We start from the raw sequence: 17925 nt of genomic DNA, 5'->3' as shown, positions 1-17925 counted from the left end.
AGGTATTAAAGCCCCAATCATTATTCCAACCATTGCTATGCCAAGCTCTGGAACTATGTCCTCCACAATGGCCACTGCGTCACTCAAGACAACTACTGTCCCATCTGGCCCTTCTCAGTCTACTCATACCAGCACTGTTCCTGCTGTGAGCACAACATCTGCTTCCATAACACCACCAATTTCTGATGAGTCAATTAGACCACGCATCCCGTCACCTACTGCACTTCCTGAACCTTCCAAAACACCAGCACCTCTTTCACCACTGCCCCCTACTGTAAAGCCTGAGGTGGATGAATCTCTATCGACTCTAAAAGTGACCAAAGCCCCTACCACAGCTGAGAGTGGCACTACCAGCCCCTTTGGATCCAGTACCTTCAAGTTGAGCAGTACGCACTTTCCTATCACTTCTCTTTTCTGGCTAACTTCCTCCACCAGGCCCACTGACTCTCTCCAGCCTGGCTTCACCCCAAAATCCACGCCCACCGCCGTAGTAACCACAAGTTCTGCTGAGGGGCCAACGTCCACTTCTCCGCTTGCTGCCGAGGAGTCCACAGAGACTACACATTCGTTTGTGGTATTTCCATTTGGAACCACTTCTCATATTCCGTCAACTTCAGAGAGTTCAATAGTGACAGAACGGACCTCCATACCCAAATTTACTGACACTACATACACAGAATCTAGGAGCACAAAGCCTTTGACACTGGGGAGAACTCCCCCAGTGTCCCCAATTGCACCCATCACTCCTGGTTTACTAAGCACAGCATCTTCAACCACTTCCTCATTGCTGACCCCACCTCCGGTCAAAACAGCCACTGTGTCTATGGTGACAGTCACTTCAGCAACAACCACAGACTCAGTCACTCCTGTTGAACCCTTTAAAACCAGCACAATAACAGAGTTCATTAGTCGAAAGACAATGGCTCCTCTCATTTCTGAGCTTTCCACTGAGAAGGTACTTTTAACCACTCCTGCTGCTTCTGAGATACCAACATCATTGCCAGTCCACATCGCTCTAACTCCAACTGTGCCCGGTCCTACCTCGGCTGCCTCAGACCGGCAAGCAACAACAAAGACAACAACCATACTTGAATCTACTGTGTCCAAAGCAACTGCTGCCACCCTCTTAATGACTACTCAGCCACCCCCTGAGCTTACAGCCACAATTTCTAGGTCTACTTCCACTCAGTCTATAACTTCAAGACCTCCAAAGAAAGCTGTAGCCACCACTGTGGCCACCAGCCCAATTTTATCAGCAAAAACAACTTTCCCACCAGTTATCTCCAAGGAAACTGTTCTTCCTCCACTATCACCAAGTTCCACCACACAGTCCTCACAACCTTGGCGTCCTCCCCATTTTCTCACCTCTCCCAGCCAGTTGTACAGTCCTACGTCAAAGACAACACCAGAGCGAACCTCTCAAACTGTTCCACATTTGGTCAGTTTGACTAAGACAACTGAAGTACCTCGACTTCCAGTATCAAGGCCAGTCATCCCCTCTGCTACACTGGCTACAGGCACAACCACAACTGCTAAGACTACATCTCACGGGATGTCCACTGCTCAATTGACGACCAAGACACATGTTACAACAGTGCGTCCTCCTAGACCCGATGTTCCTGATACGTCTCTCACCGTGGGACCGACAAGACCTGCCACAATAACCACTACCCTCAGACCTATTCCAGTACAACCAGTCACAGTGACAACACATCCAGTAACTGGCAGAATGGAATTTACAAGAGGCACGACCACACCAACCTCATCTGTCTCTCGACCAGACACGACTTCTTCAACATCAAGAAAAACAACTTCCCCTGACAAGGTCACCACGCAGCTTGTGTCAACTGTAAGATCTACATCTGCTGCAACAATTACAGCTGCAATCACACACATGACCTCTATCAGCCCAACACAGAGAGTTACAGTGACAAAAACAGTTACACCTAAAATCACATCAACCAAGAGGCCAGTCACAGCCAGGGTAACTATGCAAACAAGACCGCTGGCAGCAACCACCAAACCAACCAGCTCACCAACTGTCACACCACAGCCAGGCAAAACAACTGCACTTGGAGTTCCATCTCCAACCACATCCACATCATCAGAAGCACTGACCACAGTGAGCACACCAACAGCAACAACTCCTGCCGCCACAACCACAGTGCCCACCTCCGTGGTCTCACTTCCCATGCCTGAGCCAACCATATCAATCTCCGGCCTGACAACTATAGAATCTGAGGCGGCACCAGTCCCTTCCCAACCAGCGACATCTCCACCACTTGATTTAACCATTCAGACTCAGAAACCTGGTATTCTTACTTCTGGTATAACTTCCATCCCTGTTACCAGTATGGTACAAACAACTGTGCTGGATAGGATCAATCGTACCAGTCCTGGTGTAACGGTGGAAAAAACCAAGCCTTCATCAGATAGTGTAACATCCATGGCTGTATCATTCACAAGTATATGCACGGTGGGTTCAATTTACATCATCCACATTTATTGATCATTTGACTATATTTTTCTGGTACTAGATTATTAATTACCCAAAACAACAATTGAAAAGAAAGCAAATATTTCAAAAATGAAAACATTACATTACTTGAAAAAACTGAGCATGATTTTAATGTTTCTACTCTTTTTATGTTTTCAAATCAGCCTCCATATGCAGAGATCGTTGACGAATGCTCCAAGTTAATCTGTGTCAACAACCAGCTCGTCTTGTTCAATAAGTCCCAAAGCTGCCCCTTCTCTGAACCAGTGAACTGTGGCCTGCTTGGCTTTGCCGTATTGGTCAATGGTGATAAATGTTGCCCCCAGTGGGAGTGTCCATGTAAGAGAAACACAAACATGATTCATTTATATATAATCCAGTGTTAAGTAGGCATAAAGTCATTGTAATTTAATTGCAGATTCAATTCCTACAGTTCAAAGGGAACATTAAGTCACCATTTCATTGTTTCTATTCCAGGTCGCTGCTCTGTTTTTCCAGACTTGAATGTGATCACATTTGATGGAAACAGTGTTGCCATCTATAAAGCTGCCTGGTTCATAGTGACTCAGCTACCCAATGAGACAGTCAGTGTTCTGGTACAGGAGTGCCCTGCTGGATCAGAGTCACCAGTAAGCCTCTGTCACACTTTTACCGTCAGTTTAATCTAAATCACTTTTTCAAATGTGTACATTCTTTTAAAAGCTTCTGTGGAATTTCACGAACCTGTGTCTGGTGGCACTCAACATCACCCACAATTCCAATCACATCATCATCGATAGGCTGCAGAGGAGGGTAGGTCAAAACATGCTATTTGCTTTGTATATAGTAACTCACACACGAGGGCAGTAAAGCTCCAGTGTGAAATTGATCATTAACACTGGCAAATTGCAAACTTTTCCCACAGCTCTATGTCAACTCACGGTATGCCAGGCCTCGTTTTAAAAAGTTTGGCTTTGAGATCTACGACACGGGCAACATGTATCTGATCCGAAGCCCGGGTGGTCTCAAGCTGCAGTGGTATCACAGCACTGGAATGATGGTGATTGACAGTGACAGCCCCGGCAAGAAGCTGCCCACTTTGGGCCTTTGTGGTATGAACTGGCTTTAAATAGGTGTTAACTCTGCAGTGTATCCAACATGGTATTTTATTTTGCATCAATTAACGGACACAAAGACACACAAAGACCCTGCAATGCCATATTCAAAGTTCAAAGCTAGAAACTCTAATATAATGTTATTTTATTTTTTATGTTATTGTTGTCACAATCAATGACAAACAAAACAAGTGATCAATGTAATTTCAAGTAATGCTGTTCCTTCCCTGAGAATGTAAATGGTTAAAGGGAAAGAATGTCATGTCATCTTCCAAACCGCTTATCCTATATAGGGTCGCGGGGAGTTGCTGGAGCCTATCCCAGCCGTCAATGGGCGAAGGCAGACTACACCCCGAACTGGTCGCCAGTCAGTCGCAGGGCACAGGAAAGAATGTTGAAGTGAAACTTCCTTTTATTGCACAGTAATTTTGAATTATGAAAGTCAAGACAGAACTAGGATAACACTAAAATCCTTCATCCATCTGATTTTGAGTCAGTTATGAAACAAAATTGATCTTACACTTTTCACTTTTTAAGTGTTAAGTACTTGTAATTAGTCTGATATTTCAGTGGAACATACAATACAATACAATACAATTTTATTTATATAGCGCATTTCATAACAGCTAGAGCTGTAGCAAAGCACTTTACAAACAATACAATAAATAGAACAAAAACAATAAAAGGCTGTGATACATGTATGAATAAATATAGACATAAATAATTTATAAATGTAAGTAAATTATAAATACTGAAGCCAATAAATTGACATAAAACACTATATACAATTGACACAGGAAAAGAGTCGAAAATTTCAGGTCTAATCAAAAGCCCGAGAAAAGAAATGTGTCTTCAACCGGGTTTTAAAAATGGACAGAGAGGGGGCTTGCCTAACAACCAATGGGAGGTCATTCCAGAGGGATGGAACAGCAGTTGAAAAGGCAAAATCCCCTCTGAGGCTCCTCTTGGTCCTTGGCACCTCGAGCAGCGCCTGGTCCGCAGACCTGAGGCTGCGGGAAGGTGCGTAGGAGTGGTGGAGCTCAGAGAGGTACGCCTGGGCCAGGCCATTTAGTGAGGGGAGGCCAGAATTGGTGTTATGTGCTCGATCTTCCGAGCTCCAGTTAGTAGGCGTGCAGCAGAATTTTGGACCAACTGGAGACGTTTGAGGGAGGACTGGCTGATTCCGAAATAAAGTGCATTGCAGTAATCTAGCCGAGGTTTAACAAAGGCACGGATGACTGTTTCTAAGTGCTGATGGGAAAGGAGGGCTTTACCTTAGCCAGCTGTCTAAGGTGAAAGAAGCTCTACAACTTTACAACAGCGCTGATTTGTTGGTCCAATTTAAGATCACTGTCCATTTTAAAACCCAAGTTTGAGACTGTTGGCTTTAGACATGAAGCCAGGGGGCCCAGGACAACAGGGTGAGATGGAGACGAGCCGCTGGGACCGAACACCATAACTTCTGTTTTCTTTTCGTTGAAATTTAGGAAATTTAGTGACATCCAATCTTTGATGTCCTCTAGGCAGGACAAAAGTGGTCTTAAGGAGGAAGCCTCTTTTTTTCTTAGCGTGATATAGATTTGACAGTCATCCGCATAGCAGTGGAAGGAAATGCTGTGTTTTCTAAGGATGGAACCCAGGGGCAACAAATACAGTGAGAACAGCAATGGCCCCAAAATAGAACCCTGTGGAACACCATACGATAGAGGGGCAGAGCGGGACTCAGAGGAACCTAGGTTAACAGAAAAAGTCCTGCCACCTAAATAGGATCTAAACCGCTCTACAGCGCATCCACTTTCGCTCACTGTGAAATGGGCATCCAATTTAGACAACTATTAACATTTTAATGGGACATTGGACGCTGTTTGAAACACCTCAATGAATCCCCAGTTCATCGCTATTCGCTTTGCAAGAAAGTTTATTAATCTGTCGGTCGCAGACTTGCTCATACGCGAGCTGTTCTCGAGTTTAGTTTGGCGAAGAGCTTTGCAATGGCTCGCTACATTAGCACCTTCGCTGTTATCATTAGCTGTGGCTTTAGTCACGGCTGGTTACTTCGCATTGATGTGGTAGACTCAAACTGCTTTCTTTGATAAGCAAAGTCCTTCTTACAAAGAAGGCATACCACTCTGCCTTTATCATTAGTGCCGTCAGGGCGTTTTTAAAATTTACCATTCATCGGACCAACATCTCTCACATGCTCCTCCATTTTCTCGTCTTCTCTCTGCTCCTGAACTTGCCCTCCCACCTACAATAGGAGCCAATCAGGTTTTGCCAAACACAATGACAGCCACTTCAGTGTGTGACACTGACCATTATTTTACACCCCCAACAACTCAAGCACAATCCCCACGCATCAAAATGGATCTTATCATCATACAGACAGTAAAGTTAGTGAATAAAAATTAGATTCATGCGCTCATGAAAAAATGCTTTGACTCTGACTGTAATTATTTTGACACCCCTATTTATTATATATTAGTCGTTTTCACAACTCTTCGTAACCAGTCATTAAAATGAATAACCTTGGCGGTAAAACCTACTGCTTTGATACACAGATTTTATAATATGTCAAAACGTCGTTAAGCTTTGATGTGTTTCTGCATACACACACATTCTATTTAACCACCCCTTACCGTTTAGGTTTCTGTGATGGGGACCCAAGCAACGACCTGACTCTGGCCAATGGCACCACTGTGGGGAGGAGCGAGGATCCATCGCTCTTCATTGACAGCTGGCAGGTTCCCAACACCACCAGCTATGTCAGTCACAGTCGACGCAGAGAGTTCAACTGCTCCACCAGTGACTGCTCCCGGTGCCTGGTCATGCTACAGAAACCAGCCTTCTTCCCATGCCATGCCTTTGTAGGTTTACACATTTAGCAAGTAATTTACAGCGTTGTTGTGGTTTCTCAGCCTAATCTGGACTACCCAGTGGGACGTTTCACCACATGAGGAAAAAAGTGATTACCAATTTGTGTGTGTAGCCACAAGGGAGAGACATTCACCCGGGACCTGTATCTTTAAAGCGGAAGTCAACCCAAACATATTTTTTTCAAGAATATGTTCCCAGTAGGCCCACGAGTTGAAACATGGCACTCTGATTAATTTTGCGTTTGTGGAATATGAGTTAAGCAGCAAAATTGCACTCGTTTTTAGCCATCTCTGGGGGCGGCCATTTTGTCTTCTGTCGACTGAAAATGACATCACAACTGCTCACAACGACCATTCACGGCTGACCTGTTTTCTGAATCTGAGCCGTGATTGGTCGTTGTGAGCAGTTGTGATGTCATTTTCAGTCGACAGAAGACAAAATGGCCGCCCCCAGAGATGGCTAAAAACTAGTGGATTAACACTTATTCCACAAACGCAATATTTATCAGATTGCCCTGTTTCAACTAGTGGACTTGCATAGAACATATTCTTGAAAAAAAATGTTTGCGTTGACTTTTTCCTTTAAGGGAGGGGTTTGATTATGACTTTGTCTCCTCGTCTTGTCATTAACCGCATTTCCACAATCAAAGATGAATGAAATCATGATTTTATTTTTCTAGGTATCTCCAAGTACTTTTTGTGAAGTTTGGGTCCAAGATGTGGAGTATGTGAACAGCGAGTGTTTGGCACTGGCTGCTTACGTAGCCTCTTGCCACAGATTCAACGTCTGTATTGAGTGGAGGAGAGCAGATTACTGCCGTAAGATTGAATCCCCAAAACACATTCACCTCTATGCATTATTTTTTCCCCCCACATTTTTTTTTTTTTTTACCATGTTTGAGATTTCCTAATGCATTTGTGTCAGCAATAAGATAACATAAACATGTATTCACTGATTATTTAAAATTCTGAAATGCTTTTTCTAAAATAAAGACCTTAACTATTCTTAGAAAGTACATTTACACCGTAAATCCACCTTTCAAAATAGGGTGGTCTTAAAATGGCACATACTGTAGTTGTCCAATTGGGTTGAATCAACAAACAAGAAAAAAATATTTCAAACAGCCAACCCTTCATTTAAGGAACGACCTGCTCTACCATATGAGCCACGCCCACCCCACCATGTCCACATTGAATTTCCGTTTAATGCTAAATGCAAAATATCTTAAAATATTGTGATATAATTACAAACTCACACTGCCTGTTTCTTGTGGTCACCTTTACCGAATGAGGGGTCTTCAATAAAAGTAGAACAAAGTGGCTTGAAACTTACATTAAAATTAAAAATTGCATGAAGATAGTTTGTGCATCTTCTGCAGAATTCGCTGGGTACTGGTAGCATAGAAACACTGTCCAATAAATTTACTTTGTGTAACAGTTCTCGTCTGTCTTCCTGTAGCCTTCATGTGCCCTGAAACTCTACGCTATCAAGCCTGTCTGCCAGCCTGCACGTCTCAATCATGTCCCAACCAGGATTTTGACTTAGACCCAGACCACTGCTCAGGCCTGACCGAGGGTTGTGCCTGCCCCGAAGGAACGCTACTCCATCGGCCATACACTTCCCTCTGCATACCCTCCAGCAAGTGTGGTAAGAGCCCCTAATATCAGTCTGTATGGAAAAAATGGCTTGTAAGCACTTGGATTAATCAGTTGTGGCGTTTGCGTAGCCTGCACCGACAGTTCTGGGGTTCCACGTGCACATGGCGAGGTGTGGAAGGCCTCGAAGGACTCCTGTTGCATGTACCGCTGCGACAAGGACACAGTCATCCCTGTGGAGTACAACTGTTCCACCATGATGGCGCCTGTGTGCCGGCGAGCAGGCGAGGTGGTCGTCAGCCTGGCAGATGACGCCAGTTGCTGCCCCCGTAAAGTCTGCGGTAAGGCCGCACAGGAGCTTTGAGTGTCTACCATCAATGCAGTATGGAGATTATCCAGTTTTTAAAATTATGATGTCATATGACTTTGCAGTGTGTAATCAGACTCATTGCGACCTCCTGCCTCCTGACTGTAAGTATGGGGAGAAGCTGGTGTCATACTACCGTAAAGACTCGTGCTGCCCAGACTATGTTTGTGGTGAGTAAACAGTGACAGCCTCTTGACAAAGACAGTCTTGCTAGTGCTGGGCAATTCATCCATTTCATCAGTGAATTTGAATTTTTTAGCAGCTTCCATAGTTCAAAGCACATTGCACTGCCTGACCTTAACTACGTAGGTAGCTGCGGACAGAAAGGAGGTAGTTTAGTAAAGCAGAGTTAGAAAAAAAATATGAATGATTTGAATTATTTCTTTGAAGTTGAAACAAGTTAATGTAAAAAAAATGTTTTTAAAAATTTTAAACAGTTTCAAAGCTTGTTTGAAATCCCAGAAGGCAAACAAAAAACAAAAAAAGCAAAACCGGTTTTGAACAATGCCATTAGTTTTTTTCTACAAGCGAAGGGGGGAAACTTAATTTTTTTGTATCCTCAACTCCACAATATGGCTCTGGGTCATATACGATTATGTTTCACTGTTTTGCCTCAGAGCAGAAGCACAAACTATTGGCTCTGCGGAACGTTTCTAGTGCTGTATATTTTGTATATGCTGTCAACATGGTGATTCATTTTTCTTTTACTTTGTTGCTAACTATGACTGATGTTGAATAGTTAAGAATCACAGCTGTAGGACACATGGTTGTTTGATCTTGAAAGAATGTTTTTAATTCCCCCCTTCATAACTGAAGCAAAACTTGAATTAATCGACAATTTAAACATTAACATTCTGCATAAAAACCAGGTAAGTTCTTGCAAAAATTCCACATTTATATCGTTAGTCCTTTATCTATCCCTTAAAGCGGAAGTCAACCCAAACATATTTTTTTTCAAGAATATGTTCCCAGCAGGCCCACTAGTTGAAACACGGCATTCTGATTAATTTTGCGTTTGTGGAATTACCTTAAGCGGCAAAATGCACTCATTTTTAGCCATCTCTGGGGGCGGCGATTTTGTCTTCTGTCAACTGTCATAAACAACTGCTCACAACGACGAATCACGACTGACCTGTTTTCTGAATTTGATCCGTGAATGGTCATTGTGAGCAGTTGTGATGTCATTTTCAGTCGAAGACAAAATGGCCGCTCCCAGAGATGGCTAAAAACGAGTGGATTAACACTTATTCCACAAACGCAATATTTATCAGAGAGCCCTGTTTCAACTAGTGGGCTTGCATAGAACATATTCTTGAAAAAAAAAAATGTTTGCGTGAACTTCCACTTAAAATAAATTGCACATTGATTACAGAGTGTGATCCCACAAGTTGTGAGGCAGAAATTCCCACCTGTAGAAGTGACCAGTCCTTAATCGCAACGCGAACTGATGATAGCTGCTGCCTGACTCACATCTGCAGTAAGTATTAAACGTTTCTAAACAATTATTTTAGAACGTAGTGTAGCAGTAGTAAGGTTTCCTACGCTAATCGTTTGTGTGTTACACATTGTGATTAAGTGAATACCTGTTTCCTGTAGTTTGTTCACCTTGTGTGGACACGCCTCCAATGTGTCACGATGGCGAAGTTCTGACTGTGGGCCAGAACACCACCGACAGCTGCTGCCCAACCTACCAATGTGGTCAGCTCACACAAACAATCATTTACCAAACCCAAATCTTGTTATTTTCGGCTTTTACTCCTTAACTTATGAGAGTAAATGCACAGTTCTTTCATATATTGTAAATGTACACGTGCTGATAGTTGACGATCATTTAGGCGTACGGCATGGAATGACCCCAAAACTTAAAGTGACACTTGGGTGATCTTAACATTGGCACTTATAGAATAGGTTTGCATGTAAAAATGGCATCCGTACTAAAGTCCCCCAAAAAGACTCTGTCGTGATTTAAGGTCTTTTTTTGTGATTATATTTACGGGGCGCGTGGCTTATGTTATGTTTTCGGTCTCAGCGGTCTACGTCACGGGAGGGAGGCAAGCGTGGTGATATTGCTCGCTTTGTCAGTTCTATTGTCTAAAACGGCGACCGATCGCCACCAAAATGCAAATGCACATGACTACTCTTGTCCACTTCAACCTGTGAAAGTATAAAAGTGTTCTGCAGAATAGTTTGGATTTATTGACATAAAACGTGATCTCATCCTGATCACCTCCACAAAATCAAAAATACTGTGGCCATCGCTTCTCCACTTACAAGCGGACAAGAGCAGGAATGCGCTCACGAACCCCGACTGGTTATATTTCAGACATTTAGCGAATATATAAAATGAACTTATTCGTGAAAACATGGCCATCCCGGCCACGATTAAAGCGTCTCTTTAAGCTGCATTTGAGATATAGGGTCATTCCATGCCAATTCACCCCAAAAATCTGAAAACATATTGACCTATAATTTGACCTTGGGGATCATGTGACTCGAACAAATTTTTTCATGAAACTTAATCACTAACATGTTCTCTAAAAAGGTTTTAGAGATGTAATTTTTATTGTTGCGCAGCAATAAAGAGTTACAGTAACTATAACCTCGGATACGCAATGAATATTCAATGTGAGATGTATACATATGGATATATTTATTGTGTGCGTGCATGCGTGTGTGTGCATGTGTGTGTTTGTTTGTAGTATGTGAGCCCTCCAGGTGTCCTCAGCTCAGCTGTCCTTTTGGGATGTCACTGGTGTCAGTGTCCAGTTCAGATCACTGCTGTGCCAACCACACATGTGGTACAACATGCAATATATAAAATATATTATTTATATATATACACACTGTGTCTTATGATGTGTAGCATTCACAATATGATTCCCTTAAATTGTTTTCTGTTTTCAGTGTGTTCCTGTGACAAGATTACTCCTCCTAAATGTGAACTGGTATGTTGAAGTTCTTGAATTCTCCTAAATATATTTGTTTTCTTATCTATTGTAGTGAGTTGAGTGTTGTGACAGGAACAGGCAGATGCATCTGATTTCCCCCAAAAAATCTTTGAGACTTTGATGATAAACTAGAAATGATAAAATAAAAATAATAACACAGTTTTTGTTCAGTCTGCCAGCGCAGCCGCAAATGGTGTGCGGGCCGGGACTGTTTTGTCTGCCTGGCGGTTAGGGGCCCCTGTTTGTACAGCAATTCCGATTAAAATCAAATTGGTTATTTTATATGGATGTCCATAGTTTATTCAATTTCACGGTGCTTTTGATTGTGTTGTGCAGGGAGAGGCTCCTCAGCTGGAGCAGGCCTTCCAATCTGATCCACAGAATCAATGTGCCTGCAAAAGATTCAAGTGTGGTGAGTATTGTTGGTTTAAATTGGTTCAAAATGGTTCAAATACCCTGTAGAACGCCATACTGTGAAATGACTGTTAGATTTAACCGGTTGCGTGGTGGGAAGATGGCACAGAATTGATTTCTTTTATAACCCCAAAAAACTGTTTCACAGGAAGTAGTATAGCGAACTTGTTTGCAGTTTTTTTGGCTTGAAAGATTTGGTCTCAAACTGATGAACAGGTTCTCCACATCACACTTTCATTTCAACACTGCAACTGTGGATGTGTGTGCAGTGCGAGAGGCGGTGTGTGTGTACCGCGGGGTGGTACAGGGGGTGCTGCGACCCGGTCAGACCCTGGTGGAACATCGCGAGGACGGTTTATGCTATAGCCGACAGTGCAGCCGCGTCGTGGACACGTCAAGTGGTTTTCACATGCTGCGGACCAGCACCACCAACTGCTCTGCCCTCTGTCAACTAGTAAGACAAGTTTTTTTGACCCAGGATCTGGGTTTTAAAAAATACTCAGATATCTCACTTGGAATTAAGTGTACAAGGTTTGAACATTTTTCTTTTTTTTTCACGCTCTCATTTTCCCAAACTTTGTAATTGTGCTAACATTCTTTGGGCCTCCATGATAAGGAGCTTGAATTCTGATTCACAAATGAGGCCCAATGTTCAATGTGATTGACTGGGTAGTTTGGGGAAATAATGAAATTAAAATATATAATTTATATAAAAGATATTCTGTCTTTGTATGCATCTTCTACAATAATAAAATCAAACTCATTCTAGATGTGGAAAATGAGTGTTTCAATAGTTATAGTAGTTATAATAAGTAAATATTCAGAAAGATTGCAGTTTCTTGCAAAATATGACCTTATGTTATATAACAGTTGTATTACTTTACTCCTTGTCACCTGTTGGATTAATTATAATTTAATGTTTGTGTGTGTGTGTGTTGTAGAATCAGATCTATATCCCAGTCAAAGACCAGTCAACATGCTGTGGAGTTTGTAAGAATATATCCTGCCTTTACACTCATGAGAATGGGTCGACGATTCTCTATAAGGTGGGCAATTAGTGTCAATGCAATGAATACATTTATTATAATATAGATTAATAGTTGATATGAATGTTTTCAGCCAGGGAAATCATGGGTGTCCAACTGCCTCAAGTTTGAATGCACAGACACTCTATCTGGCCCGACACTGATCTCCTACCCCTTCAGCTGTCCCCCCTTCAATGAAACAGAGTGTATGAAGGTCAGCATTATCAAACACACGCACACACACACACACACACACGCGCGTTACATAAACAGTTGCTTGTGTCCATTTGATATAGGGTGAAAAATCATTACCATTATTCTCATTATTACCTGAGTGGCTGGCGACCAGTTCACAGGCCTCTCTCTCAAATTCATCGGGGATATTCTCCTTCTCACTCGTGACCCAAGTGAGGATAAGTTGTACGGACAAATGGAGGGATGGGTTGATTTTTATTGTTACCATTCCCATTTCTAAGCATCACTCTGTTCCGCCCCTTGAAATGACACAAAACCTACAACTGTCTAATTGTTGTGGCGATTCATGACATTTGCTCTCTTTTGTATGCAGATTGGAGGAACTATCGTAAATTACATGGACGGATGTTGCAAGACATGTGAGTTTGTGATGTGAGCAAAGCACAGCTGTAACGTCGCTAGTTTAGAGCCGTAGGCTGCAGCTGACACTCGCCTGTCGCCCAACATGCCTCCAACACACAATATTCTCCTGTGCCGTTTAAAACCCCCGCCATAAAATTGTTTCTTATTTTACTGTTACGATTATCTTCTGAGTATTCACATTAGTGTGCTTTTTTCAGTGTACTTTTCAGTGAAAGGAACAGGATGCTGTTTTAAAAGTAACCATCACTGAAAAGCACCTGAAAACATGTAAGTGGCTTAGTGCTTTATGTGCTGCAGTTTATCAACGTATGTACAAATCCCACCAGGTACTGGATTCCCTCTCTTCCCTTTCCCTGTTAGCTCCCTGACTCCCACAGTAAACACAAACTGTGAAAGAGGTACCAAAACCACTAGGATTACCAGTGCTATTGTTGATATTCAACAATGTACTCCCTCCCTCCATGATGTTACTGATTTAACACGCCGAACGTTTGATGGTAATCTCCGGGCCCCAAGCAGGACAGTCCTCTAAACTGTTACCTCATTTCCGACGTACTGTCGTAGAAACTGCATGCAAGACAAAAAAAAACTAACAATATTTGCTATACAGTCAACCCCTGATCATCGCAAGGAATGTTTTTGCAGTCCCACCCGCAATAGGTGAATATCCACCTTTTCAAGAGACCGATAATTTTTTTTTTCCACTCCCACATACTCTTTCAAAACGCACTTATAATTATTGAAACATATTTTTCCAAATAAAAGATCACTTCAAGCTTTTTCATTATGATTATGGTGTGTAATTGAACGGTTTGCAGATTAAAAAAAAAAAAATGCTATTACCAAACAGTGCGGAAACGGGTTCCCGCAGTAATGTACTTGACAGAAGGTTAAAATTATGGAAATTCAGACAAATTGTCTGTAAGTGACTTTCGATAGGTTGGCAGCTCTGTGTAGTTTTGTCTCAAGAAAATACGCTGGCCTAATGCTAACCTATGGTAAAAAAAAACAAAAAAAAACCCACCATAGATGGCCTAACGAAATTAGCACATACTGTAACTATAAACCTTCAAACAACTGCTACTTGGAACAGCAAAACCTACAAAACAGAACATACAACAAAACAAAACAACACAGACATGATCAGGCATTCTCACTGCTCTGTGGGAACGACGACTCTTACTGAAGAATAGTCGTGGACTTTCTTTGCCTCTTCTTCACAGTATGCAGGGATAGTGCTATAGCTCCATCAAAAATCAGTTTAGCCCCAGTTAAGCCCCTACAGCATTTTATTTGATATTATTATATATTTATCGGACTAGCCACCCTTTAGCCCCGGGAGAGGAAAAATCCTGGAGCTGTCCCCGAGGTGCACATAAACATTTTGACGTGGTTGTCAAATGAGCAACAGAGCTTGTTATTTGGTGCTCATTTTTTATCTGACCCACCGACCTCATGGATGAATTCGAAATACAGCATATCTGGGCAAGGTTGAGTGTTAATATGTGTAGATATGTGATTTATTTATATATAACTGAATGCACTTTTTTCATTATTTTTTTCAGTTTTCAACACAAGCTCGTTCACTCCGGGATTGTTCTGTATAAATCAGGCCAAAAGCAAATGCATTTTTAGCCTCGTCGGGTGTCTTGTGAGCCTTTGCGCTGGGTGACGGAAGTTCCACCTCCATGCCCTCGACTACCCAATCACAAAATAATAGCATTCGCGTATATTTTTGTTTGACTGGTAAAAAGTCTGACATACTGTAAAAACACATGAAAACTAAGTGCTTCAGAATCCGTGATACAGCGGTGGCGCAAACGATGAACCGGGGGTTTATTGTATTTCTCATGAAAAAATACATTACAGCTAAGGCTGTTAAAATAACCAAACCTTATTCTACCTTACATCATGACTATGGTGTATGCATGGGTTTCCCACAGAATATTTGGTTGGCTGCTCAAAATGAGGTGGAATTAATTCAGAGACCTAAAAAAAGAGGCCACACATGAGAGGACTGAAACATGTACAGGACATGTGCGTCCCGCCTTCCGTGCAGATCAAAAGGACGCTCGCTCCACATTTAGCGCTGTCTGGGCAGTGCATTGTTGATTGCCAACAATGTGCTGTTGGTAGAGGCCTAGTAGTTAGTCTTAGATGTCTGCATGACCTCCATAGTAAATAGTGTTGTGGTTTGGCCTTTGGGAACATTTTCCCCAAGTAGGTGCTGTACAAGGTTGGCATGCTGCTGCTTGTTGGGAAACTAAAGTGATAATGTGACACATTGTGCTGGCCAGGTTCAACATGGTTCCTAGACCCTGATTCACTCTGGCTCACACACAATATTTACACATAGAATTGCCCTGGTGATTCTTTTCGACAATAACAAGGACACTTATTAAACCAGCGATTAAAAGATGTATTTGATTAAATCAACAACCACGTTTCACTCCTGTCTCAAGGGTTTCAGTTATAAACCGATCTTTAGACTACAAAGAAATATAATACGGTATAATAAGCCTTTATTGTATTGCAAATTGGGAATTCCAATTTGGAACATGCAAAAATAATTCTAATAAAGATATGATGTGACAAAGCACCCCAAATAACACGGCTCATTGAAAAGTACACATTGTCATCTAATTGTTACGCAGGCAATAAACCGATGTATGTCATTAAGACAAACGTTTATGTTTTTAGATTCAAATAATGACATCATAGAGTAATCACGCCAGTGTAAAAGACCCGCACAGGTGGATGACTTTAATGACTCTCCCCTCGTGGGAGCTCCGGTCTCAGTGAGTCCCACCTAACACGAACCCTGACTGTGCCCAAGTTTTGACAAAGGAGTTCACGGAGTTGATTCTGCCTGATGGGCGTCGCTATATTTAAAGCTGATCTTCAAAGTTGAAATATTGGAACACAAAATAGAAGTGTCCTTTAATTAACTGCCCTCGGCAATTAGAATTACCTGCACAAGCAATGTATAAAAGCAAGATTAAAAAAAAAAGATTTTCATTCAAACTGCCAGAGGTATTAATGTAATGTTATAATTGCCGTCCAAGTAATAATTTGATTTATTTTTTAAAAGCACATCCATTACTCTTTACTCAGTCTCTTAATAGATTGACCCGTCAGCAGGTCCAAGCACATTCAGTACATTCATCACTCAGGGATAAATGTGGCTCTGGCATCATCACTGAAGCACTTTAAACTGCTGTGACGGCGGCTGGAACAAAGCAAGCTAATCTCTCTTTCATGGCTATGCGACCCAATTAAATAGATTGACGCTGTGATTAGTCTTCTATCTATCACTGGCACGTGATAGCGACTGTATGCTTTCTGCTGCGGTTCACGTGACTGAGGACTCTGAAATAGTCCAACTGACATCCTCAAGGTCACCAGGGTCCAGGAATAACACCTCGACAGCCGTATTAGACTCCATTTAAATCACCCCCTAAAAAGTTTCCTGGGTAAGCATTACAGATGTTGCACGTCAATGTATGTGGAAGCAAAGCAAACACAGTGAATACATAATAGTGCATTTATATACGCATATATATACTCTTAACTTTTATTAAAACACACCATCTTGAATTTTTTGGTATGCACCACTCATTTAATTTGCCTATTTTTTCATTTACCTTAAGCATTTAAAATATTTTTAGTTTAAGTGTTGTTATGCTCTTGCGCATTTATTTTTTAATTCCCTTCCTCATTAATTTGTTAAATCCTGCAGCTTTTGCATGATTGTGAACATCAGCGCTCTTCTTCTTCTTGCTCTTCATCTTTCTCTTTCAAGTGCTTCTTCCGCATGGTGTTTGCTATGTTACGGGCGAGGATGCTGTTTGTGTTGCGTTTGTTCCAATTTGGTTTGGTTTGGTCTGCCTATGTGTGAACAGGCAAAGAAGATGGGAAGTCGTGTCAGAAGGTGACGGTGAGGATGACTATCAGGAAGAATGACTGTCGCAGTAACAGACCGGTGTGTTTCATGCCTGTGTCTCACTCACTCATTCGCTCACTTTGCGAGACAAGAATTTTTGTTTTGGGGATCACTACACTTGAATACAATACCACTACAAAATAATAATAACAACAACACTGCTACTACTTACAATAACAATAAAACAAAACTGATCATATCACTCTAAAAACAATTGGGTTAAAAATAACAAATTTGGATTCGAAAACTGACCGATCCACTACTTGGGTCCATTCAGGGGCGTAGCCAGAACGTGGCTGATGGGTGGGCCTGAATATTTCTCTCACTGAGCACAATCTTCCCGTTCCGACACATCGTATATTCAAATAAAATGACAAACTGAATGATATGAAGTTCAGATCTTTCTTCGACAACCACGATTATGCCATTCTTAATATCCATTCAAGTAAAAAAAGACAACTTAACACAAATTAAAAAATAATTTACTAAAAATGTAAAATTTTGTCTTTTTCCATGAGTCTCACTGGGTGGGCCTGTGCACACCCAGGCC

At 41.8% G+C, this 17925-nt stretch overlaps 1 protein-coding gene across 1 annotated transcript in view; it reads left to right on the top strand.

Annotated features, from left to right (window-relative positions):
• otog (otogelin) overlaps window positions 1–17925 on the top strand; it is a 67035-nt gene that overhangs the window by 47477 nt on the left and 1633 nt on the right. Inside the window, exons 36-55 of the mRNA XM_086026222.1 lie at window positions 3–2476; window positions 2662–2836; window positions 2975–3126; window positions 3200–3289; window positions 3402–3588; window positions 6235–6455; window positions 7145–7283; window positions 7924–8112; window positions 8192–8401; window positions 8493–8597; window positions 9800–9904; window positions 10024–10125; window positions 11127–11225; window positions 11332–11372; window positions 11712–11787; window positions 12059–12243; window positions 12731–12835; window positions 12909–13028; window positions 13383–13428; window positions 17335–17414. Of these exons, the coding sequence (XP_085882348.1) occupies window positions 3–2476; window positions 2662–2836; window positions 2975–3126; window positions 3200–3289; window positions 3402–3588; window positions 6235–6455; window positions 7145–7283; window positions 7924–8112; window positions 8192–8401; window positions 8493–8597; window positions 9800–9904; window positions 10024–10125; window positions 11127–11225; window positions 11332–11372; window positions 11712–11787; window positions 12059–12243; window positions 12731–12835; window positions 12909–13028; window positions 13383–13428; window positions 17335–17414 (4901 nt within the window). The remainder of the gene's footprint in view (window positions 1–2; window positions 2477–2661; window positions 2837–2974; window positions 3127–3199; window positions 3290–3401; window positions 3589–6234; window positions 6456–7144; window positions 7284–7923; window positions 8113–8191; window positions 8402–8492; window positions 8598–9799; window positions 9905–10023; window positions 10126–11126; window positions 11226–11331; window positions 11373–11711; window positions 11788–12058; window positions 12244–12730; window positions 12836–12908; window positions 13029–13382; window positions 13429–17334; window positions 17415–17925) is intronic.

This window comes from Filicampus tigris, chromosome 3 (assembly GCF_054856515.1).
Source record: "Filicampus tigris isolate MCC_2025a chromosome 3, RoL_Ftig_1.0, whole genome shotgun sequence".
Taxonomy (NCBI): Eukaryota; Metazoa; Chordata; class Actinopteri; order Syngnathiformes; family Syngnathidae; genus Filicampus; species Filicampus tigris.
The sequence above is the reverse complement of the archived record's forward strand: the minus strand, read 5'-3'. Positions and strand labels throughout refer to the sequence as shown.